General features: G+C 43.3%; 1 protein-coding gene across 1 annotated transcript in view; it reads right to left on the reverse strand.

Moving 5' to 3' along the window:
• SEPT9 (septin 9) overlaps positions 1–26,598 on the reverse strand; it is a 234,837-nt gene that overhangs the window by 179,390 nt on the left and 28,849 nt on the right. Inside the window, exon 2 of the mRNA XM_018555696.1 lies at positions 21,814–21,873. Within this exon, the coding sequence (XP_018411198.1) occupies positions 21,814–21,873 (60 nt within the window). The remainder of the gene's footprint in view (positions 1–21,813; positions 21,874–26,598) is intronic.

Genomic DNA, 26,598 nt, shown 5'->3' on the forward strand with positions numbered 1-26,598 from the left:
GTCACTGGTCACTGGACACCTGACATTATTGGTTACTAGGATGCCAGTGGTTTTAGCAATCAATGACTGCAGAGGTGGTGGACACCTGGCATCTTGTATGGTAGGATGCCTACAGGCCTAGCAACTAACAACTGAAGAGAAGGGGACCTGCACTGGGCTTTGGCTTGCAGTGGATGCATTGGCCTGGAAGACGGGTGCATCCACTGTCACACAGCCATAACCTAGTGCAGGCTAGCAATTGGTCAACGTCTGGACCGCAGGCCGGACAGGGACAGTAAAAGGGCAGGATGTGGCCTGTGGGCCATAAAATGCCAGGTCTGCCTTTGGATAAAAAATAATAATCCTATAATTCAGGGGTAGCCAAACCTTGGGCCTTCAGCTGTGGTGAAACTACAACTCCCATTAGGCATTGCAAGATCCTGGGATTTGTAGTTTATAAAACACCACTGAAATGCATGTTCCTCGAAATAACTAAAAATTAAATTACAGGCAGTGCATGACGTTAAAGATTTTTGTACTGTTGTTAATGGAAGTACACGTTTCCAGACTCTATTAAAGTGCTAGGTCACTAACAGACCGGAGTGACTAGAACCTGCTTTCACTTCCATATCAACTAGTTGACCTATGGCCTGTTTCTTTTACACTGTACTATGACTCATTAAGCCTAATCGGTCCTCCTCATCATATCACTGCCATATCTTATTTGAGGAGCAACTGTAGTTTCCGTTGTATCTAAAGTACAGCTTATGCCTTGTGAGAACTACAGTATGTAAGAAAACTACAGGGCTGATTAACGACAACTGTCAAAAAAGACCACATTACATAATTTTCTTTCTAGCAAATTCAATGAATTTAAAACAAATACCTGATTATTATTTGGAGATAGTAGCCCTATTTTCCCCTGCTTCAGATTTCCATCAATCATATCCTGCATGTTGCTGGGCTGTCTCTGCCTATTATAAACCAGGGCACACTCACTGGTAGGAAATGAATCATCCATTAGTTATGTCCAACAGAGTAGGCACTTTATTTAATGACGGAAAGTACTATGCTTTGTATATTACTGTATCTAGCTAAATTAGGTTTGTAGTCTCAGACTAGGACTGCCTGTGCCTGGTTTGATCCGACTGCTTTGTCTACAAGCCAGAAATGCACATGAGTTAGTATAGAATTCTGTGCAATTGCAAAATCTCACTTTGTACTTCCTTTTTTGGGTAAGAATACATGGTATTGTATTCAACATAAAATTGTCTAATTTCTAAAGGTTCTCTTTTTTGCCCGTGTATCTTATTTTTGCAATAATTATAAATAGCCAAATGTATTTGCATTACCAAAGCTTCTCTAAGAGTTCCCTTGTTTGCAGCTTCTTGAAATTGGTACAGTAATCCTTGGCGTGGGAGTATCAGGTCAAAGTTTTTCATCACATACAGTCTTTGCATCTAAAAATGTTACAGGAGTAACTTTTCACCTTTACGAGTTCTGACGCATGCACTGTATGTCATGTGATACTCTGGCAAAAGTTTATCATAACTGAAAAAAGAAAATGTAGAATATTGTGGCAGTGCGTGGCAATGCCATGGAGTAAGCTGGCGACACAGACACCCAGGACTCTCAATCAGAGGGGCTGAGAGGCTCCAGAAAATAATTAGTTTTGGAGGGAAGAAGCTGGCCTTTCAGTTTCTTCTGGTGTTTCCGGATTGTAGCTGGGATCTGGATCTATGGAGATTTCTAAGAGTTCAGGGTGGGATGAAATCTCCAGTCCTGAGGTCAGGTGACCAAGGGGGCTTAGTTAACCTGTGACACACAAGGGATGTGTGGAAGAGTCACATGGAGTATATGTGACAATCTTGAGTTGGTGAGATATTATCTACTTCCTGAAATACAAGCAGATTGCATGTTGTGTTGCTAAGAGAAATAAAAGACTCTCCTTTTTTTGTTAAAACGGCTTCAAGACTGGTCCTTAAAGGGGTTCTAAACCCTCCGGTTTTCTTTGCCTATATCTACTGCTAGCAAGCAGTAGATATAGGCAAAAAGTAAAAAAAAAAAAAAAACCCGCTTTAACATCGGTTTAAACTTACCCTGTTTTCGCCGCGCTCCCGCCCGAGAATCCGAAACTGCTTGGGTGGCCGCAAAGCATCTTGGGGCGGGCGCATGCGCAGTTTGGATTCTCGGCCGGGAGACAAGCAGAGATGCAAGGTAAGTCTATGGACACGTGCACCCGCATGCAGACACCGTGGGATCAGAAGTGCCAGCAAGCAGAGAGGAGTCAACGCTGTATAGTAGAGCCGCCGCACCGCTGGAGGGACAGATGAAAACATCAGGAAAGAAGAGGAAGATCGGAATAAGAGACATCATTTAAGGTAAGTGCTGACATTAACATTGGGGGGAGGGGACCATTTTTTTGACTTTAATGTCACTTTAAGCGCTCACCATTTGTGCTATATTCCCCAAACATCACAACATCCAAAAACTGAATACTAAGTTACGTACCAGTAATAGGTAACCTGCTACTGGCCCCTATTCCTAACCCTTAAAAGAGAACTATGGGGTTAGGGCTTTTCCCCATAGTTCTCCTTAGGGTAACGGGAGGACACAAACTAGCGTTCTCCCGTCACCCTAAGCTCAGTATACCGCTAGCTACAGCTCGTGGTATACTGAGACGCCGCAGCCGGAACGGATCCCGGCAATGCTGTCTGGATCCACCCAGCTGCGTGAGTGACAGCTGGCTCTGCCTATCTAGAGGCAGAGCCAGCTGTACCCACCCCCACCGCCGTCCGTTCCGCCAGTCAGCGCTGGAGGATCGGAGCGGGAAGAGGGAATCCAGCCCCTCCCCTGTCACGGCAGAGAGCCGTGACAGGATCGAGAAGTGAGCGAACGCCGGTATATGTTCACTCACTTCCCGATCTACTGAGTCGACCTGTGACAGTCTCATTGTCACAGGTCCGCTAGAACTATGAGGTGAGTGAAAAGCACTCACCTCATAGTTCTCCTTTAACATCAAATGAAACTTTAACCCTAATCCATTAATCTAATGCTCCCCCCCAGCCCAATAATCCAACCTTTAATATCACCATAATCTAACAATGTAGCTCTTAAACTAACCCTTAACTTCAAGACTTAACTCGCTTACTTTCAACCTAAACCTTAAACCAGAGAAGGTCAAACCAATATGAAATTTAGGAAGCAGTCTGTTAAATCCAGGAGCCAATAGGATTTTTTTTTTTAGGAATCAGCTACATTGACAACAACTAGAGAAATCCTCAAAAGTTAGGCACCAGCTGTAATTTTTAAGTAGCATTGGCTACCTGGCACCTGGGATTTGTCCAGCCCTGCCTAATACATAACCTAAGCCTGACTGCTAAAACCAACCCTAAATCTGAATGTAACCTTTAAATCTATTGTTTGACCTCCTAAATATTCATCTCAACCTAATCTCTAAACATCAACCTCTAATATTCAGCCCTAAACCTTCAGTTCAGCCATAATCCTTTTCGGCTACAAACTTTGTATGCTAAAACAACACAATGCCACATCAATGATTACTTGATTAATGAATAAACAATATCTGGATTCTAAACAACACATGGGTGCTTTCTCTTTCTAATAATAGCTCTGGCAAACACTCTTAGCCAATGTAAGAACAAATATTACAACTAGGCAGGTTTCACCAGAGTAGACAGTCGGTTTTCATTAGTACTAATTGCATGTAAGCAATTGGTGAACCAATAAGCTAGCTGTCTATGGTGTTCGCATACTGGGAAACCTACAAGGTTTTAGTAGCTAGTAGCTGGCTTGATTCTCACAAGTGAATGCACATGTTTAAGTAGCAGGGCTACAAAGCCTTTCTTCTGCACTTAATAAGGGAAATCCCTCCACTGTTAACTTCTGAAAATCCCATGATTTGTATTTGTGACATTGCCGAGACTGTAAGTGGTGAGCCCCCTCCCTTTGCCTATGAGTAATGTGCTGACAGCAATTCCTTGGTGACCACATCCTCTCGGTCATTGCCTGATCTGCACATGCTGATTTCTGATATTCTAATCTTTCTTGTTGTCATGGATATTTTAAACTCTTGAACAAACAGCAGCAGTAAATTAACCAATTCCTCTACACAGAAGAAACAACTGAGTTTTCAGCACAGTTCTCAAATCTCATTTTATGTGTGAACTGTTGCTACACCACCTTCTAAAATCAGGGCATTCATATAATTTTCCTAAAATGTTTTTTGATAATGTCTTCCTTTTTATCTGTAGTTTTCTACAGTATATCCCTCTAATGTCCAGAGAGGAAAACCATCAAAAAATGCCCAGACGATAACACAGAGATGATGTAGACTGTGACAAGGTCTGCTCTGCTACAGCGTGAAGGTTTCCAGTTTTATCTGCTCACGTGGCAGCAAAATCTGGACCTACCCTCCAAAAAAAACCCTTTAACCACTGGAAAGTTACTTGTGACAGTGTTATACTTCTTAAAAGAGTTCCAGCTTGAACGCCCTTAACCGACATCAGTAAGTAAAAGAGAAGCACGTTTGGCTAGAGAAAAGAAAATCCTTGTTGGTATAATCTGGAGTAGGTTACACTGGTCAGCAGTCAAACAGAAGCAGCATTGTGGGTCTGGAAGTGTGCAGTCCTACTCATCACGCCTATATTCTGGAGCATGTTCGAGCGTAATGCCAAGTCGTAGTTGGCAGAGCAAGAAAATGTGTTTTTCTAAAAGGCTGGTCACTCAAAAAATAACAACTTTATCTAGAATCTAAAATCCCCCTGCTTTATATCCTGGTTACCAAGAGCCACGAGGAAGTTAGGAGGTGCCACAAGAAGAGGAAGAAACTGTAGAGGACTGAACTCTGAGAGGGGAGGGCTACCTTACCGCCAGCTCGATACAATGAATTAACAGATGATGGGGGATTTCTGTAGATGTGTGTAGAGGACACAAAGACAGTCTGTAAATCCCAAAGAGCTGCACTCTGATGCCATAACTCCAATAAAAACAACTTTATTGACTCCAACAAGATACCGCTCAGTCCCTCTCAAGGTCTTCTCCGCTCTAACATGTCTCACCACAAACGGGCTAAAGGCAAGCGATATGACAGCAATCCACCTGCATGCTAGATGCATCTTATTTGTTACTCCATCCATTCGGTTCCAAATTCTCTAACTTGAACAGCGCACAATCTAATAATGTAATGATGTGAATGAAAGAACGCATATAGTTTCGACTTTGACAAATACTTGAACTTAAAGAGCATGATAGTAACCATTGACAAAAAGGTTATAATGTCCAGCAGCGATGAACTAATTGTGTCCCTGCTTAACCTTCTTTCATATCACCAGGTTCTGCCTTAAAAGAGAAATTTGGGTTTGAGGGAAAAAAGGAACACAATGAAATTAGGAATAATATTCCTTACCTGAAATGCGCTCCTTGTCCATCACTCCCCCAGCATCAGTTTATCTGCAGCCCAGCCTCTCTGCCCCTGTTTGGGAGGTGGTAACCTACTCTGTCCTCCTCCTTCCTTGGTCCTTTTTTTTTTTTCTTTTCTTGTAGTTCCTTGTCTCACTTTTTCTCCCTTTCGCCTCCCTCCTTCTCCTTTTCTCATTCACCCTCTAATGTACTCTCCACTCTGATCTCACTTAAGCGTTGCCTTATCTCCTCCCTCTTCAACGGTCTTCTATCCAGCTTTCCTTTGTCTGTATCTTCACAATTTTCTCTTTCCAAGTCTGGTCTCTCACTCTTTTTCCGTCAGGCTGTCACTGCCCTCTTTTTAGGTACTTCTCTATTTCCTTCCCTCCTCCTTCCTATTTTATCTTTGAGCTATTCATTTCCTCTCTTCTCTTTTCTTTCAGCTTGAATTATTAACTATTCCATAAGACTCATCGATTTCTCATTCTTGAGCTGTTTCTCATTTAAAGTGCTGTCATCTCCTATGCATATACTTTGCCTTTAACTGAAGTTCTCTGAGCTCTGCTGTTGATCTTTAGGTTAACAATCTCTTCTTTCTTGCACATACAGGGCACTGTGCTTCTCTGGCTGTCCTAATGCGTGAACATAGCTGTCGTCATTGTCCTCATCCTCAGTTGCCTCAGATGTTATAAGCATGTGCTTGTCAGATGCCTGGTGACATCCTCCTTCTTAAAAAGCTTTTCATCTATCACAGTTTAGCTGGCTGCCTTGACTCATCATTCTTAACTTTTTCAAGCTTTAAACAGATTCCATTATGCAGTACAAAGCCCAAGAGATTTTGTGAATATGAGAATGGATGAAACAAGAAGTAATAGCTGTCATCTTTTGGTTTCTTTAAAAATTGACTTGTTTGGTCATAAAGTTACCTGCTATATTACAGGATCTACATCCAAGTGTACACCTATGTAAAAGATAATTGTAATAACGCAACACTGTTATAAAAGTAGCAAGTATCAAGCAAGCGTATACCTGTAGAGAAGAAATAGAATACCTACCTCTCCTGCCGCTTGCACTGCGGAACTCTACTCAGTTGCCAAAAAAATTGTCCCCCACATCTAGTTACATTACAGTCATTGCTGGCCCCTCAAGGATGCCATTTCTGTGGTTCATTTCATAGGTTTATCTTTTAATCCAGATGTGCATGTTTTCACCTGACCATAGAAATATATATAGATATAGATCTATATAGATATAGATCTATATCTATATAGATCTATATATAAAGTTTGTTGCTTTTTTTTGTAGCCCCGATGAAGGGGGATGCTGTTGGCCCCTAAAACACGTTGGCTGTATTTGTATTCTGGTTGCCATCTGATATTTCATTAAATATATTTGGACTCCTATCACCTGTTTTGGCACTCTCATTTGACCTAACTGCATCTGGATGTCTCACTTCGGGTGACCCCCCTTTCAGCGAGGGGAGGGGGCTATTTTTGTGATGAGCAGCCTAATCAAAGCCAAAAGACTATAATAGTGAATTTGCTGCCCTGGTTGAAAATTAATGTCCAGCACTTTACACTTACCTTTCCAACAGGAACCCATTTCTGGGGTCTCCCGCAGCTCTCATTGGTTGCTCCTACTGACCTTCACATCAATACTGTATGCTGATGTGACGTCGAGGTCAGCAAGAGGAACCAGTAAGAGCTGCAGGGGACCCAGGAGATCAATACTTCAAAAAGTACTGGTTTGCCAGTGGTCTTTGGGGGGACCATTTCAGAGGAACAGAGTGGAACTGAAGGTTGTGGGTGTCAGAAGAAGTAACTATTCTGTTTCTTCTTTACAGGTATGTGCTTGTTTGATACGTTCTATTTATGTGGGTTACTTTGTAGAAATTGTAAACTCTAACTAAATGACAGGCTTTCCCTTTAGGCCTTTTATTTTTAGGTGATCTCATTAGCAGAGGTAGGGATTTTCCGGAAATGACCCGGCAATACCGAAATTTTGATCTGGTTGCTGGGACATTATCAGGACTATTACATCTCTGGAATGTAATTCCAGAGATGTAAATAAACACAAAGCACAGTGTGTGTAACATTATTTCTCTGAGATATGCACTCTGAATTTACCAATGGGAGTAGGAGGAGGACTGGGCAGGAGGAGGAGGGGGAAGAGGCACCGTCAGCATGGTCAAATGCTGCTGCTGTCACCGCCACCACTACCAGGATTTCCCACTGACAGGACCTGGACTGTCAGTGTCATTAAAATGGTGTGTGCACCTAGCTCTCATCTATCCACCATTCCTGTGGCACTTTACAGTGCCTGTAGGTGGCAGCCAAGTGCACTGTCTGTGTCTCTGGAATGGCGGATAGGTGAGAGCCAGGTGCACAGACCTTTCCAGGGACACTCTCACCTACCCACCATTCCAGTGACACTGGCTGCCATCTACAGGCTGGCATGTATCTGCCATTTCAATGACATTAACTATGTCTGTAGGTGTCAGTGTCACTGGAATGGTGTGTGCACCTTGCTCCCACCTACAGGCACTGTTAGTGTCAGTGGAATGGTGGATATGTGTGAGCCAGGTGCACTGTCAGTGGAATCATGTATGCATACACCATTTTGTGGACTCTGGATCTATCATTTAAGCCCCTCCCACTTGTTAACACAATTTTGGACACATCAGCCATATCTCCACCCACCACCCCACCCACACTCTCAAGAATTAAAATCTCTAAAAGTTCCCAGGTATGCTCATTAGTAATTAGGGAGATTTACAAATGGTAAGGAGGGGTAGGGATGTAGTATTTTTCCAAATTATCTTTTTGCATTTGTAATCCTGTAGAGAACTTAGTTGTGTGTTTGTTAGTGTTCTCCAAGCAGAGGGTGTATCATCGTAGCCACTTGCTGTGTGTTTTCTCCAGCAGGCTTTGCTAGAGATATTATTCTGTGTTGATGATGTTTAATACCTGGACAATTAGTAGCATGTAGGGCCTGCTGGTGCATGCTGGTAGTGTTATTAAATATCTGAGGCACGTCCTGGCACATGGTCTTCCCTCCTTAGCTTTTGCCCTGTGAGGATGCAAGTATAACACCTATCTTATCCTAGGCCTTAGGACCTAGAAACCTGGAGTTCTGCAACGAGTCCTCAATCTCTTTTTCTGCAGCCTCAGCATTGAATGAACAGGAATCCTCTATACCAGTGGTTCTCACCCTGTGTAACCTCAGGACCTATATTTGTCCTTGGTCATTAAGTCGGGACCCAAGTCGCACTGCAATGGAACGCACAGCATTGGTGTACCGCGCATTCCGGTGTGGGCGATTGAACTGTGGGCGGGAGTTGCGTGGGAGATGCATTGGCAACACAATGCATCTCCCACACCAGAACTCGTAGTAGGTGCAATTGCGTGGTACAGTGTGTTACTCACACAGGACTGTTCACTGCACTGCACAATGTATTAGTGTGAACGAGCCCTCAAAAACACTGACACACAATCTCACACAGACATTCTCATATACACTCCAAAAAATTACTACATTGTTTTTATTTTCTTTTTTTTAAGATGCTCCCAGTCTGCCTACCTTACGAGAACTGGAGTGGATCCTCAGTCCGGGGTCCAGTGTGGGCTGCTGTGCTGTGACGGAGCTCCATCCATTTCTGGATTGCTTGTACAACTCCCTTGTGTGCCCTGTACAGGTGCCCGGAGCCAGAATGTGACGTAATTCTGGTCCAGGCACTTCTACAGGACATGCGAGGGAGCTGTACGTAATGCATGTATGGAGCCACAGACCACCCCACCCCACCTCAAGCTGACACTCAACGCTGGGCAGCATATTTTAAATAGCTGCTTGCCATGAGAACTGACAGTGTTGCACTCTAGGGGGAGGCTGAGGAGCCTCTCACCTAGAAAAGTAGAAAGCATGTGGCCACCCACTGAACGGGGTCGCGACCCACTTTTGGGTAATAACCCACCAGTTGAGAACCATGGCTCTGTACTGTACTGAGTGTTCCTGTTCATTCATAAATTGCGGATATAGTATGAGTTACTATGTACACAATCATGAATGAACAGGAAGTGATGTAGATCACTTCCCATTCATTCATAACTGGTACATAGTAACTCATACTATGTCCAATTATTTACAAACATTCAGCAACCACAGATGGGTGAATGTTTGTATACCGTTCTCCATCCTGACTCGCTGTCACAACTGAGCCAGCGGTGCGGGGAAAAGAGCTCAGTCTCATTTGACAGCTGACTCCTCCCCCTCACCACCGCCTCAGTCTCCAGTGACAGCTGATAGCTGTCTCTGCCCCCACACCGCTCTCCTGATCTGTTACAGGAGACTGAGCAGGGCAGTACGGGAGGAGAGCTCAGCCTCCTGTGACATGTTCACAGCGCTCTCCTCCCCACCCTGCTCGACTCCTGACAGTTTCTCTTTTCCCTGCTGGGCGCTGCGCTGTGTCAGAGGGAACAACTTGGAGGAGAGAAACTATGGATGCACTTTCTGCATTTTGCCAAAAGTGCCATTTTCGCCCGATATGTTTCGGCGGCCGGAATTTCGGTGCATCCCTAGTAAAAACCTAACAGGTTCTAACCCTTCCCCAACTCTATCCAAAAATAAAAAAGGAAAACCTTTTAGCTGGACTTCCACTTTAAATCCAGGATGAAGTTTCAGGTGGACTGATACCTTAATGAGTCTAAAGATGAAGATTCTATATCACAACCCTATTTTCCCTGATGCCATCAGAACAGGAAGCAGCTGGGGGCCAGGAGAAGAGTTGAGAATCTTGTGTTGAGTTGACCCCAGACGGCGGTGTGCTACCTATGACATAATTCTGGCCTTGCCACGTGGTAGGAAAGGCTCTATGTAAGGCTCAAGCATAACTCCGGCAGTAGATCAATATTCAATTGGCAACACATCCTGATATTTCACATACTACAGCTGCAAAACTCGAGCCTTCAAAACACATCAGAGAATGGTGTAAACTGGAAGTCTTCCAGCGCAGAACTAGACTGCACATATGAAATCAAATTTTAACTCTTTACTTGACTTTGCGGGATAGCTTTATAGCAAGGGGCTGCTTCATGGTCACAAGAAAATAATGATGCAAAGGAAGAATATGTTGTTGACCATAACAACCAAACAGATACTGGATGTTATTGTGTTCTGTTCACCAGGAAAGTAAAACATCTGAACATCATCTGATACCAATGGGTAATAGCATTTTTTACCCTCATTAGCCTACACTTTATTTTAACCCTATCTTTTTGTTTTTGCACACATGTTAAAACACACATTTTAGGCCTGAAGATGACTTAAAACCCCCAAAATCTATATTTTCTGAAAGCAGAGATTGTGTGAAATAAAATGGTGGCATTTGCATTTTTTTATGTTACACTATATCAGTGCAACTATTTATCCGCAGCATGTGGAAGTGATCACACTGCTTTACAGCCACCCAAATCACTTCCACTAGAAAACCTGCAGTCCTGGGAGTCAGTGCACACTGCCATTGACATAAGACATACACAAATGCTGCAGCACAGTTTACTGCCTTCTTTTGCTGCTTCTCCCACACCTGGGCGACTCCTGGCCGCACGGCATTCGTGCACAAAAGCACGCAGTCACTGAGTTGCCCAACGCAGCCGATCGCGCTGACAGTGCCATCATTTTTTTCATTGCACTACTGCAATTGAACACGTTCATGGCTAAAAAAAATCAGCGCGTCATGTGTCGCAAAAAAAGGCACTTGTACCTTTTTTAAGCGATTGCCGCGTGGATGTAACCTCATTGGAATCAATGGGGCCGGGCGGCAACCGCTGTTTGCACTAGTACACGATTGCGCTGTCCCGGAACACACGTCTGAACCTAGCCTTACAGTCTAAGCTCTGCTGTACAAGGATTGCAAGATGCTGACACTAGGTCAAATGCAGCTACTTGCATTAACAAATACAGTTATGATTTATAAATGAATTCAAAGCTGCAATCATTTGTGTGTTTTATATCTGCCCTGAGTTCAACTTTAAAGCTTCACGGTAAGAGTTTGTGTGAAGGAAACCATTAGTTCTTATACTGATAATTAATTCTGTTGTTACCATGGTAATGAAGAAGATATAAAGAACAGAAATAGTAACACAGCTCTCACTTTCATCCCATGCAGAGTTAGTAGGGAGATTATCAACCAGCAGGCTGCAACATGGCGCTGTTAAAAAAGAATGCCAAGGGGCACGTTAGAGAAGAATGCGTCTTGTACGTTTTTTTAGTCTGTGATTACACCACCATATTGTAATTAGAAGGAAACTCGTGTTCTTGCTCAACCACACTTTGTATGCTGGCGAATCTACTCTAAAAAAATGAATGGAAGCATATCTTGACTTATGAATCGCTGTATCTCAAATTAGCCTGTAGCTGGCGCAAGTATACATGCTTCATGGTTTGCAGAGTCCCACGACAACGACAGGGCTATAATTGCAGCTGGAATATATCATCAGTTCTAAACTCTCTACTACTAGTCTAGTACATAGTGTACAAGACAAAGAAGTGCTACACACAAGTATTTAATAGAAAATGAATGCTGAAGTCCAGTAAGATATAAAAGAGACTGAGGAGTGCAGCTGTGTATTTATTAATAGGTCCTTAACCACTTGCTGACCAGGTATTTACACCCCCTTCCTGTCCAGGACATTTTTCAGTACTTAGCGCTGCGGTACTTTGACTGACATTTATTCCGTCATGCAACGCTGTACTGAAATGAATTTTATACCATTTTTGGGGACAGATAGAGCTTTCTTTTGGTGGTATTTAATCACCACAGCGGGTTTTATTTTTTTCTATATTAAGTAAAAATTACTGAAAATGTTAGAAATTATTTTTTTTTACATTATGTTATAAAACATTTATTATTACCCAATTTTTGGGTAAAATATAAAAGTCATGTCAGCTAAATAGACACTAAACATGTCAAGCTTTAAAATTGTGCGCACCCGCGAAATCGCAAAAAACGACCATACCCAAAATTGACCATAGGCGACGCTTTAAAAGCTTTTACCGCTCATGTGTTGCATAATAGGCATGCACGAGTGGGAGTGGCTGGCGGGACGTTTAAATACGCCCGCTCAAATCTAGGAAGTTCCCGGACAGCCGTATTTTTATAATTATAAAGACTGATTCCTCCTCTCTCCCAGCTATATTCAGATGGGCTTTTTTTTTATAGTTAAGATTGGAGAGGGAGCTTGAAGGCAAGCAGCTCTGCATTAAATGTTTATTTGTAAAATCAATATTTTGTATAAATAGTAAAACTAAACAAAATAGGAAACTGATTTGAAATCTGGGTGAGAAATCAACAAGAGAAGAGCTCTGAGGACTACATTTCCTACAGGCCATTCAGGGCAAAGTGGCAGGTTCTCTTCAAGGAACAACCCCCCCTTACCTTTGGCATTCTCCTTTGCTGCCCTGTTCCTTTGCCTGGCCCACTGATAAATACCCAGTACTTCCAGGTATGGAGCAGCATATGACCTCCACTTGGGATGCAGTGCTAGGGCCTTAGCAGCCAATCAGAACGCTCTCATCACTCCTTGGAAGCTCCAACACTAACCGACACTACTTTGTGGCCAAAGGAGCGTCAAATCAGTTCTGTGAAGGTGAGGATAATATGGTTGGCCAATCAGAACATTGTCATGTGAAGAAGGAGAAGAAGTCATTAACCCATTGTAAGCTCCGACACCATTAACCCAGAGCTTAAACATGGCTGACCTCCCGGTTCAAAAGGACGGACGTAGCGACGGGGGGAGTATGGTGAAGGTGTGTTTTAGATGGATGGTGGGTAAGTGGATGGAAGGGTTGTTTTTTCAAGAGAACCTGTCAATCCTCACTAAATGTGCAAATTGACAGAGTCACTTTAAGTATAAATATTGTGGCAACCTGTTATGTAACCCAATGTGATTTTTCAAAGGCTAGTTTATGTAAAAAACATCACTGTAATTCACACTGTGTCACATATGTTGCTTAGATCTAATTTTTTGGCTTACAATATTGCTATGTATGGCAACTATGACTGTAATCTAATGGGTTAACAATTTATAACATTGAGCCAGTTTCCTTCTGCCTGGCACACCTCAGCTGACCTCCGAGCATTCCACGCCAGGGTCAGATCCAGACTTAACTCTCTTTCATCACCTCATCCCTTCTTGTTTTTCTCAGTTTAATATTAATGTCATAGAATGTATCCCCTTTTCAACAACCCTTTCTGGTAAGGTTTGTTCTCCAGTCCCCTCCTCCATCTATCTGCCCTGAATCTCTCGGTAGCCAACAGCCCGTGTACCTGTCACTGGATGTGTGCCAGCTCCCAGCTGTTATCCCATTGCCCAACATGCCTGGAATACCTTCTTGTGTCAGAACTTGAAATAGTTTTCTCTTTCTATATAATAAGCTCCCCGATCTCTCCTTGGGAAAACTGCATAAAAACTAGAATTGAAAAGAAGTGTATTTGCTGCTTATAGAAACCATTCAGGTATTTCAACTTAAACTCCGGTTCCCTTTTTTAAAATTCCCCCAGTGTTAAACTCTTAAACTGTTTTTCTATAATGAATCTAGATCAAACGAATATACATCATCCATTAAAGTATATCTTTAAATTTCTGCTCAAGCACTTACAGTCTTATGTATCAGAACAGCTTCAACTCTCTCAGCTCGGCTTCCCTGAACTTACTGTTGAGTACAAGATCAGAAGGGAGGGAGCAGTCTGCAGTAACTCTCCATCTACTAGCTTGGAGAAAGACGGAGGGAGGAAGGGGGAAGAAGGAACCAGGAGTCGGGAGCTGGGAAGTGTTTTGTCTTGCTGTGTTTGTGGATCTTAGGATGTCCTGCTGCACTCTTTACCGAAGAACCCCTGAAGGTGGGTGCTGTAGTGACGCCGGATGGCACCGCAGGCATCAAACGTAAAACAGAATGTCCCCAGCACACCAAACAATGTGGTCAAGTGTTTGTCCTTTATTGATGCATATTGTCACATTGAAGCAACGGTGATGGGCCGTGCAGGGTCCCCTTCATCACACTGTGCCAGGGGACCCCAGAAATGTGGCTTCAATGTGACAATATGCCTCAGTAAAGGATGAACACTTGACCACATTGTTTGGTGTGCTGGTGACATTCTGTTTTACGGTATGTGTGTTTGTGAACACACACAGCTTAGCAGCACACACAAGGGTGGCTCCATAGGACTCTGCGAGGGAAAGGAACAACTCTAAAACAGGATATCAGGACCAATTGATTCTGCAGAAAACGAAAACTTTTAAACATTAAGGAGCAGCATCCATTGTAAGTGATTTCGTCAGCATTTGAAATAGCTTAAAAACCTCTTGGCCTTAATATCACTTTAAGGTTCTACGTACCATCTCCATGATCCGGAATTTTACCCAGCTTCTTCCTGGGTCCAGCACCTGCAGTCCTCTTTGGCCTAGGCTGATTAGCAAGAACTGCCTGTGTCCTAGCAACGAAGGACGCCTGTGTCCTAGCAACAAAGGACTCTAGATGGCTTACCAAGAGCAAGCTGTGTCCTAGCAAGGAAAGATGCTTGGCCGCTCAGCAAGGACCACATTTGTCCTAGCAAGGAAAGATGCCAGGCTGCTCAAGCAAGGACCGCATGTGTACTAGGAAGGAAAGATGCTAGGCCGCTCAGCAAGGACCGCATGACTGTGTCCTAGCAACAAGGGTGCAGCAAGAGCTACCTAGGATCCTAGTAACTAATAGGGCCAATTTTCTTTACACACTTTATGCATGTAAACTTTAGCACATATGCTACACGCGTGCATTGTACAGGCACCAGTTAACGGAGCATCTTGCAGCTCTCAAGATTCTACACTGAGTGGCCAGATTTTTTTAATTTTGCACTGAAGTTGCTAGAGGGCCAGACCATTATAAATAGGGAAGCAGGTTGTTTACCACGACAGTAGAAGTGATTTTTTTCTGAAGATATGGGGAAACAACGTGATTTAACAGCCTGTGAACGTGGGATGATTGTTGGCGCTCGGAGCCATGGAGCGAGTATCAGCAAAACAGCAGAATTCGTTAAATGTTCAAGAGGGGCTCATTGTTAAAGTGTTTAAAGACTGGACTGTCAGCCGAAAATTTTGGTCTGAACGTGCGAATTGTGGCCGTCGGCGACTAGTCAATGTTAGGGCAGAACGGAGAGTGGCAAGACTGGTACAAGACAACAGAAGGGCAACAGTGCAGTGTCAGATTCCTCGCATCTCCTTTCAACATCTCGTGGAGTCACGAGGCGGCCCAACGAAGTCATCTCGTGGAGTTATCTCGTGGCCCAACAAAGTACTGATGGGGTGGTCATAATAATGTGGCCACTCAGTGTATATAAAATCATACTTCCACATGCATGAGACTTTACCCAGATATTTCTCCTACTCTGGATGATCTTTGCAATTTATTGTTGTTTTATTATCATCATCATCATTTGCTTTAATCTGTTGCCTAATGTTACCGTTTACTTTAATTTCAACCTTTGTTCTCTCATGGCAATGCTTCCTCTTCTCTCCGAGCCCTTTCTCTCCACACTCTCCATCCTCCGTCCTTAATCTTCCCCTGCTCACTCCTCCCCGTTCCTTCTTTTCTTTCACTCTCTCCATTCTCCACCTTTTTATCCCTGTCGCCAGCTCAGCAAAGTTATAGCCGGCCAGTTGTCTGAAGGATGATTTTAAAGTCATGTGTGCCAATTAAAGAACAGTGCCCCAATTACATACATCAGCTAGTTCGAGCATTACAATGCCCATTAGTGTTAATCCAATACTTATATAAAATAGCAGAGTCCATATTCTCCTATGTTTTTGTACAGGATTCTATGCAACCCTCCCCTCTCTGAAAAGCTGGTTATCCAGCCCAAATCATTGCACAGTCTGCCAATGTGTAATACATTGTTACAGTGAGGGATCCTGCTGTACCTGTTAGCAATTATACTATTCCATTGCTAACTCCTTGGCCAGAATGCAGGGATTACATTGGGTGCTTGCTATTTAACCCATCGAACACTAACTCCAATGTTAGAACACGCTGCAGGACATGAAGGCAGGAAGGGTTCATCTTGGTTGAAGTAGCATAACATGCTCTGACCTCACCAGACAAATGCAGACACTAAGAATCCATTTTTTGTTGTTACACCTGCAGAGAGTTATATTAAATCACTGAAATCCATATTTAGTTGGGGGACTTCTTTTGCTCTTGGAAGTCTACCTTTGCCTTGAAATAAGTCACTAGCTCAGATTTTCCTTGTTAAAGCCAGACATTTATAATAGCTATCCAAAAACCAGAACAGAACTACCAGCATTAAATATGAAAGAGGATTAAAGCTCGACTCCATCCAAAACATTTTCATTACATTTTGGAGTGGGGAAGAGTTTAAACTTCTGTTGGGTCTTTATTGATGTCGGTGTCCACTTTCTGAGATTTCCTCTCACTTCCTGTCCGGGGGATACCGGAATATAAAATAAGTGGAGCGGGTGTCACCGGTACAGGCGGGGTGCAGGCAGCTATAAAAATCTCATAGGCTCTGTCTGTGAGAAAACTATTTTTGCTGCAGTGTCTGTTTCTATTGGAAAGATTTCCTTAAGCTGGCCATACACTGGTCGGAGTTTGGTCTGATGACAGTGTGTGGTTCAGATGACACCCCTCCATATTACAAAACTTGATTTTTCAATCAACAAGGTGTTAATTTGAAAATTCTCACTTGAACTTGAATTCTTTTGACAGGAATCCCAGGTGAGACAGACACGGAGAGACTAAGCGGAATCCCAGACACCCATAAAAGCTTTGGTGCTTCCCCAGCGGTGTATTTAACTTTTGTGCTGCCCTAGGCAAGCCCCCACCCGGACAGACCCTGCGCCGCTTCACCGACAGCATCCCCCCGGGCTTACGAACTCACCGTGAATCAACGCCGCCCGCCATCTGCACGCGCCGTCACGCCGTACACTCCCCAGGCTGACGGTCCGCGTCATCCCATCCGCGTGAGTATCACTCGGGGTGCCGCTCTCTGCGAATCTGCCGCTCCAGGCAAACGCCTTGTTTGCCTCGCGGCAGATACGCCCCTGTGCTTCCCTGCTGGCTCAGTCTAGCTCAGCCTTCCTCAACAACGGTGCTGCAGCACCCTGGGGGGCCTTCTGGCTTGCTCAGAGGTGACTTGAATTTCGGTGTTGTGACCCTAATCCAGGGTCGGTGGAATCCATGCATCCAGTGGTCCAGGCCTGCTCCACCTCCCACCCATGATGCTGAACCTGCGGGTCCTGATGTGATGGTAGGGCTCAGAATTAAAGGGGGCTCCTGATGTGAAGCGGGGACTTTGATGTGAAAGGGGGGACTCTTATGTGAGGAGGGAACACCATGCCACCACAGCCACGCCTCCACCGTGATCACCCCTACCGGGAACGCAGGCACATTCTGTTCCAGTGTGTTCTGCAAAAATACTGCAAGCACTGTTTTTGCAGAACGCACTGGACTGGAATGCAAGCACTTAATGTGCCTGCGTTCCGGGTGCGGGCAATCACACTGCGGGCGGGGGACGTGGCTACGGAGCCATTGACTTCAATAGACCGCAACACCCCCTCCCACCCCTAAACGTAGGGAGCCAGCCAGCTTGCGTTCCAGTGCGTTCCAGAGGCCGAACGCACTGGAACGTGGAGTTTGTGGTGTGAACTGGCCATTAAAGGATACCGTGACTAAAAAAAGGTTGGGACACTCTGGCCTAGCTTGCAGGTGTCTGATCAAAAAAATAGTCATTTGAAAAGGTTCATGTAAACCCTAAACCTATTTTTAAGTGTGTTTGGCATCATGTTTCACTTCATACAGTTTCCTTAAGCAAATTTTGTTTTGGGAAATCTGGTGCAGAGTTTCTTACAACTTCCTGTTGCAGGCTGACAACCTTAAACCCATGTCTCTCATTTAGCAACAGCTTTGTCAACCTGCCATGTGTGCTCTTTTTTGGCAGTGGAGTTGTCTACCAGGTCACATAAACATAGATATTCCGACAGCCAACTGAAGGAGCCTGCATGGCTGACAACACTGCTGCTCATTGACAGGGAGTGACTTAGCATACACTTCAGCCGTTGGAGTCCCAGCCACCATTTTTAAATAGCATTGGGATAGCAGCTATATGCTCCAAAGCTGTTTTAAAATGACGGCTCGTCAGTGCAGTTCCTGGTGGGTCCACACTAAGATCTAGCCCTAAGCCCAGGAGTGGAAAGGATGAGCTCCTGGGCTTGCGATGGTTCTGCAATCTGCTCTATAGCAGTATGCTGTAGTAGTGAATGTTACTCTGTTTACATCGGGAGTGTAGTGACTTCACAAGTGATGTCACAGGGTTTCCTTTCTGTACGGAGGCCTGGACAGAGCTTTTACAACTCTGTCCAGCGCCTCCCTGCAGCAACAGATCACTGTTATAGTAATCTATTGCTGGCTAATTGCAGCCAGCAATAGATCACTATTAGACGTGATCTGCTGCTGCACAGCTTCATGGGGGATCTGGATTAGGTCTCCATTGACCAGACCATGACCCACCATGGGGGAAAACATTTATAAAATAAAATAAATATGCAGTATATACATATCTATATGTATATCAAAAAAACACATACAAATATTCCCTCCCCAGATTAGTCCCCAGGTTGCAACATTGACGTCAGATAACCCGGATGACATTTGCATTCACTGAGCAAGCATCAGATGCTCATGTTAGAAAATGCAATGCCATTTGTAAAGATTGCAACCTGTGAATAAGTCATTGTGGTGCTAATTTGTGTCCCCATCAAACCAACTTAACCTTATCCTAATGTTATGCTTACAATTTATGCAAACCGTTTTTTCCCCCCCTGTGTGTCGCAATATAACCTTAAAGGGAATAAAGCTCCCCTAAATTAAAACGCATACGTTCACTTTGAGCTTTACCATCCTGCAACGCTGCATAAAAATCACATTAACATTATATCATTTTAATCATCTGAGTTTGTTGATTATATTTTGGGGTCGATATATGGGGTGGTGCAAATTACGTAAACATTGAGTTGGAAACAAATTGCAGGGAAATTAATTTTTTTCTCATTTTTTACTATTTAGGAAGGAAAAGGTCTGAGGATTCAAGAGGGTAACAATTTTGTTTAATGGGGATATAAAAAAAAACCATAATAGGGATCGGGTCCTTGATAAGCAATTGTCCACATTTGCTAAAAATATATATATATTTTTTCCTACAATAGAAAGAGGAAAACGTACTCCCTAATGTCCTGTCCTCAAATGACTTACTTCTTCAGATTCTGCAGGATTGATTTGCATGTCTACGTATCCCATTTCTGGCCTCTAATACAGGTGCAAATATAGGACACATATCTGTTCTATGGCCAGATATGTCTACATCACACATTCCATGCATTAGTTAGTAAAGCAAATGATATTATAGCGTTGCAGTATGCACTGTGTTACAAATGAAGAGTTTGTGGTCATTTTTATAGGCCAGTTCCTTAAAGGAGAACAATGGGGTCAGTGTTTTTCCCCATAGTTCTCCTTAGGGTAACGGGAGGACACAAACTAGCGTCCTCCCGTCACCCTAAGCTCAGTATACCGCGAGCTACAGCTATCTAGAGGCAGAGCCAGCTGTACCCGCCCCGTCCCCATCCGTTCCGCCAGTCAGCCCTGGCAGATCGGAGCGGGGAGAGGGGAATCCAGCTCTCCCCCTGTCACGGCAGAGAGCCGTGACAGGATCGAGAGGTGAGCGAACCCGGTATGTGTTCGCTCACCTCCCGATCTACTGAGCCGACCTGTGACAGTCTCATTGTCACAGGTCCGCTAGAACTATGAGGTGAGTGAAAAGCACTCATCTCATAGTTCTCCTTTAAAGCTGAACTCCAGGAACAATAACTTTAATTCATATATATTCATAAATAGCCACAAAGGAAATAAACCTTTGTAAATCTAGATGTTATGAAAGTAGTTGTGATATCATCATGGTGTTGCACAAAGCCTTGAATAGATAGCAGAGGAGTGGGTGGGATCTAGCAGCTCCATCCACAATAGACTGTCTGAAAGATTTACAGTTGGGGGGATTTGCAGATTGAAGACCAGTCAATCTACACGTGAAGAGGGAGCAGCAGTGACCAGTCTTTATTACAGCAAACTGCTAACTAGAGGCAAAGTGTAGGAGCTATTTCATGGCGGATTACTGTATTGGTCTGAAGGAAATACACAATGGACCCCAGGATTCAAAGAAGAATACACATGGCTCTTGCATTTAAACAGTATTTGCTTAGATTTGAGCTTTAAATGCAAATATACTGCAAAAATCTTTTAATCTAGCTATATATATATATATAGGTTTTCTTTAAATATATATATAATTAGGTTTGCTCACTATATTTCCATGCACAGCAAACTTTTTAAATTAGCATGTTTGGCTAAGCAGAGGTCAATCAGGCTCTACTGTATTGCACATTGTTAGTCTAACACTGTGGACACGCTTGCAGGAGGTGAGATCAGAGAGGACCTTATCAGTCTACTGCTTTTTCTTTACTATCCGCTCAGCAGGCTGGAAGCATTCATTGGTTTCACCCCCCCCTCCCTCACCCAGCATGTTATTCAATAAATATTATACCAACCAATAACACTACTGTCAGGAGACCTTTACATTGCAGCCTGCTCAGGACTGGTGCTAATGCTGTGTAATATAAGTATTGTGTCACAGACAAGATTGTTTCTGAGACAGATTTCTGTTTGAAGCAATTCTGCAATTGATTTATATACACCGTATAGATATATGGCCCTTACATATCTCCCAGCCCGGCTCGGCAAGAAATGCCACCTGAGGCAACCCTATTATAGGGACGGCCCTGCTCATGCCTCAGTAGCGGAGTGCACGGCCATTGGTGATACTAAACTAATTGAATAGGGAGAAAGCCAAAAAAAACCAAAAAATAACTTTTATTGAGGTCAAAGTAAAAAAATCATATAGTGGAAACAAGCATAATATCATCATTTCCACTAAGGACTCATTTCTCAAGGCGGCAAGCTAAAGCTTCCCAAATCTCAAAAATAAGAGGTTTAGTGCTCATTTTAGGATGGTGGGCAGAACCGTAGGAATCATTACTTTATTCTGATACAGCTTAATATTGTACAGTTTTTTATTCCAAGCTGAATTCCGCTGCTCCAGGATGTTGGTCATCACCAGTACAGTGTCGGGATACAATGGTTTCTGTGGAGTAGGGCTTGGGAAGCAATGTGAAAGTATAACTAGATTATTATATTAGGTTATGATGAGGTGGACCAAAAGGAACCAAAAGCCCTCCACTTAACCAAGATGACGCTCAGGAGATCCTTCTAAAAACAGAAGGCATCTTTCTATCTAATTCTTACTAAGCCAGTACTTACTTGGACTGGTCACATCGCTGCTGAGTTTGCGTAGTCGTCCACTCGTTGTCCTCGTGACACCTAAAAGAACAAAGTAATTTACCAGATTATAAAAAGCTGTGCTCTACAGAATGCGAGCTAGGAACAGGCTTTCCTACTCAGGTTAATAACAAACTTTAATACTCTGCACACCTTTAGCTTTCATGCACCTGGAATGTATGTAGCTGATTTAAAATAAAAGTTCAATAAGCTTTTAATAGACATTCTTAAAGCGGACCTTCATACTAAAAAATCCAATTCTTCCGATGCATCCCTCTATGTATGATGATTAATAATAACATAGACATGTCAGGTGTAAAATGCTGTGATTATGAAATACTTACACTTGCAGAGCATTCACTTCCTGCTTTAAAAGGGCAAATTACTTCAGTTTGCCAACGCAATGCACTCTGGGATTGCCTTGTTATCAGCAGAACATTGCTGGAAAATCTCATCTCTAATCTCACGAGATGTCAGGGAAAGGTATTTTCCTCTCCTGAGATGATGTGTGTGGTCACATGTCCTAGTCACATGCCTAGTCACATGTGCCAGAAAAACAGGAAGTTAAAGGAGATCTAGTAATCTGCCCTTAGTAAACATGGCCACTGCCAGAAGGCTGGAGAAGAAAAGAGAAATAAGGTATGCAAAGAATACAAGGCCCGCAATTATCTAGAAGTATCTGTTTGCAGATTGTCATTACTAAACATTTCTAAAGGTCCCTTTGCTGTTATTTTAAAGATATGGTAAAGGTCCGCTTTAAAACTTGAGTTCTTTTCACCAATAATAGTAACACCAAATTCACAAAACATTTTTGAAAAGCAAAATGTAGGTGATATAATTGGTTAAGGTTCCATGTAGATTGTTGTGGGGCTTTAACGCACGTTTCACATTTATGTACGCTGCGATAAGGCAGGCAATTCATTTCGGTGGGCTGCCAAGGTACTGAAAATCAGACATGCACCATATGTTTCTATGCAGCGCACCACAACGCTTGGTAGGGCTTTAACGTAGGTGCAGTGTTCTAGTACATTGGATGTCATAAAAAAAGAATGGGAGTATTGCCAATTCTGCGCATTACCACAAGGGCATGGGTATCAACGGGCCACCATTTTTTTTAAAGGCGTAGGCAGTTGAAAAAGTGACATCACTCAGGTGCTCACAGGCTCCTCAGATGAAGCATCCTCTCTCTGCTTAATGTATCAGATCAACTATATCACCAATCTGAATCCAGTCAGGAACATCTACGTCTGAATCTAGTTATTGGATTTTAGTGAAAAATTTTCTCTTTTTCCAAGAATGGCACTGCAAAAAAATATTTTTTGCCACATCGGCCTAATTAGTAGAGTAGAACAATTTACTAAGCTGCAACACAATCAGTTTTTGTTGTCCTCCAGAAGATTTTTTTTTAACAAAAGTGTGTACAGTATTATGTTAGGTAGTTGATTTTAACGGAAAAAAAAAATGTCTGTTGATCTTCAATGCTCGGGATTGTTAGTCCACACAGAAAACAAGCAGAGAACTACCCCTCCCCACATCCTAATCCTGTTCTTTCCAATTCATATTTGGTTCCCTACTCTGACCCCTTATGTAACTAAAATTGTCTGTCTTTGTATGTTGCCACAGTCGTGCTACCACTCTGAGCCACCAAAAGAAATGAGAAGTGACAATATGAATTAGTGAGAGCTGGCAATAACTGTTAGCAAGTGCCCATCAGTAATGAAAATGTGACATCTACTTAGTAAAACACATGGTGGTGAGGAGTAAGGATGAGAAGCATTGTGACTAGTGGTGGAGGCTTTATATAGTGCAGAAGTGCTGGGATGTGTTTTGTTCTTTGTGTGCCCAGAAATGGATGAATATGTACTCCTGCAATGCTTTATATACAGGTTTTTGGCTGAGAAAAGGGCAGTAAGGCACAGTGGCTTAGTGGTTAGCACTTCCGCCTTGCAGCACTGGCTGTCCCCAGTTTAAAGGAGAACTATGAGGTGAGTGCTTTTCACTCATCCTCATAGTTCTAGCCGACCTGTGACAAAGAAACTGTCACATGTCTGCTCAGTAGATCGGGAAGTGAGCGAACACATACCAGCATTCGCTCACTTCTCGATCCTAGATAGTTCTCCTTTAAATATTAGTCAGGACACTATCTGCAAGGAGTTTGCATGTTCTCCCTGTGCTTGTGTGGGTTTCTTCTGGGTACCCCCAGTTTCCTTCCACATTCCTAAAACTTGCAAGAAGGTCCTGTATGTGTGTGAGATAGGAGCCTTAAGATGGCCATACTCCTATAGATGATCTGCAGATTTTCTGTGGTCAGATGGAAAAGTGCAACAGATTCCACCATCTACTCTACACTGTGTGAATGGAGGAATCTCCCACTGGGCCAAGCTTCAGTATCTTGTTAGTCAGCCCCGCAGGCTGTCAAAATACCGGAGCAATCGGATTGGATGCAGGCATTGTTCAGGTATTGTTAGAGCCAACTGGGCCGACTAGCAAGATACTGTAGCTTGGCCCAGTGGGAGATTCCTCCATCCACACAGTTTAGGGTAGATGGAGGAAATCTGTTGCACTTTTTCCATCTGACCATAGGCTGATAGAAAAAAATCTATAGAAAATCTATAGGTGTAAGGCCAACTTTATATTGTAAGCTCCTTGGGAGCAGAGACTAATGTGAATGTGCATTATATAAAGCGCTGTGTAAATTGTTGGCGCTATATACATTCCAATAATAAATAAGGCACAGGAGAGACTGGTAGCAGACTAAATGGAATACCTCAAACCTATTACATGCAAGCTGTGAATATTTAATATCAGATGTCACCTCAATTTGAGCTAAAACCCACACCAGTCAAGTCAATTTACTCGTTTCTAATAGGTGTGCATGAGTACATTTCATTTTCTAATGCAGTTACAGAGCAACTAGGACATTCCTCAAAAATGATGTTCTGGTGACACCTAGAGGTCCTTTTGTAAATTGCAACTTAGCTGCAAGCACTATTTTGATCACACCAGACCACTCTGCAGGCACAATGTCCCATGCGATCGCATTGCAGGCTGCAGGGCATGGTTAAGGTGCCATTCCAGGGATCCCAACCTGAAAGAAGCACTTTCAGGGAGGTGTCCCTAAGTACAAGAGTTCGTTCACACCATAGGCAGTGCGTTCTGGATCGATTCTGGCCGGAACGCATTGCCTCGCATTGCGGCCGGCTCAGTTTTTTGCATTCGGCTGCGGTGCGATCAAAAATAGTGCTTTCAGCATTTTGATCGCACCGCACCCGAACACACTGCAGGCACAATGTGCCCTGCGACCCCGTGCGGACGATCGCATTGCGGCTGGAGGGCGTAGCCCTCCCTATGGTGTGAACGAGGCCAAAAGGGCAAAAACCCCCCCCCCCCCAATGTTAGTGTGAGGACTTATCTTAAATGATGCCTCTTGATCCGATCATCTTCTTCTTTGCAGTAGTTTTCAGTTGTCCCTCCATCGCTGGTGCCGTTCTCCAATCCAGCGCTGACTTCTCTGTCTTAACTGACACTTCCTGTCTCACGGAGTCTGTGCAGGTGCATGCTGCTGCATTTACTTACCCTGTGTCTCTCCTCTTCTCCCGGCTGAAGATCTGAACTGCGCATTCGCCCGCCCCAAGATACTTTTGTTTCAGTGCAACTTAACGCACTGCAGCGGTGCAAACTGTCCCCATTGGCACCCATTGATTTTTTTGGTGGCCTTTCTTTATCATCCATTGAAAAACAGATTGCAATGCAACGAATCATAAGGAATTCGGAAGGTACAATCACAAGTCTCCGTTGACTTACGATTACCTTCCGATTTTGGTGTGAATGGACCCTAACTGATTTTGTTGCCCAGAGCAACTAGTGAAATTCTTCTGAAAGTATCTAGAGGTACATATCAAAAGCACAAGATTAAAGTGTCCTATTCAAGCAAATATCTTCTATATCAAAAATGCCAACGCGTTTTGGAGGTTGCGTATGTCCCCTCATCAGGGCTGTGAAAAGGTTTTGCTGGAGTTTGGACTGTGGTAATTCATGTGAGAAGCAAGTCAGGTTAGGGCTATAAATAACTTATCAGAATACATACTGTACAAGATAAAGCACAGCAGCAGTTTGACAAAGGCAAAGATCCCCGATAAAGTCATGGATGACCAGGACTGTTGCCATGCTGCATCTTGCTTTAATAACATTAAGTTCTCTTTTGTGCCGCAAACCCCAGACTCCTACGTACATTACATTGGCAGGTTGCAGTGAAGGTGTTTATAACAAAAACAAAACCTAAGCCATATAGCTTAGTGCAGTTTTGAACTCACATACAAAGTATTTGTTGTGTTTAACCACTTGAAGACCAGGTGTTTAGATCCCCTACCTGGCCAGGCCATTTTTCAGTGTTCAGCGCTGCAGTACTTTGACTGACATTTATTCCGTCATGCAACGCTGTACTGAAATTAATTTTATACCATTTTTTGTGGACATACAGAGCTTTCTTTAGGTGCTATAAAACAACTAATATTACCCCCTTTTTTGGTAAAATATAAAAGACGGGGTCACGTTGGGTAAATAGACACCAAACATGTCAAGCTTAAAAATTGCGCAAAAAACTACCATACCCAAAATTGGCCATAGGCGACGCTTTAAAAGCTTTTACAGCTCATCAGTTTAGTGTTATCAGTGATTGATGGCCCTAGAACTATTGCTCTCATTCCGACGTTCGCGGCGATATGTAACATGTGCGGCGTAATGGGCGCAATCGTCGTTTTCGCAGGT

This window comes from Nanorana parkeri, unplaced genomic scaffold, assembly GCF_000935625.1.
Source record: "Nanorana parkeri isolate BGI_ZX_2015 unplaced genomic scaffold, ASM93562v1 scaffold209, whole genome shotgun sequence".
Lineage (NCBI taxonomy): Eukaryota > Metazoa > Chordata > Amphibia > Anura > Dicroglossidae > Nanorana > Nanorana parkeri.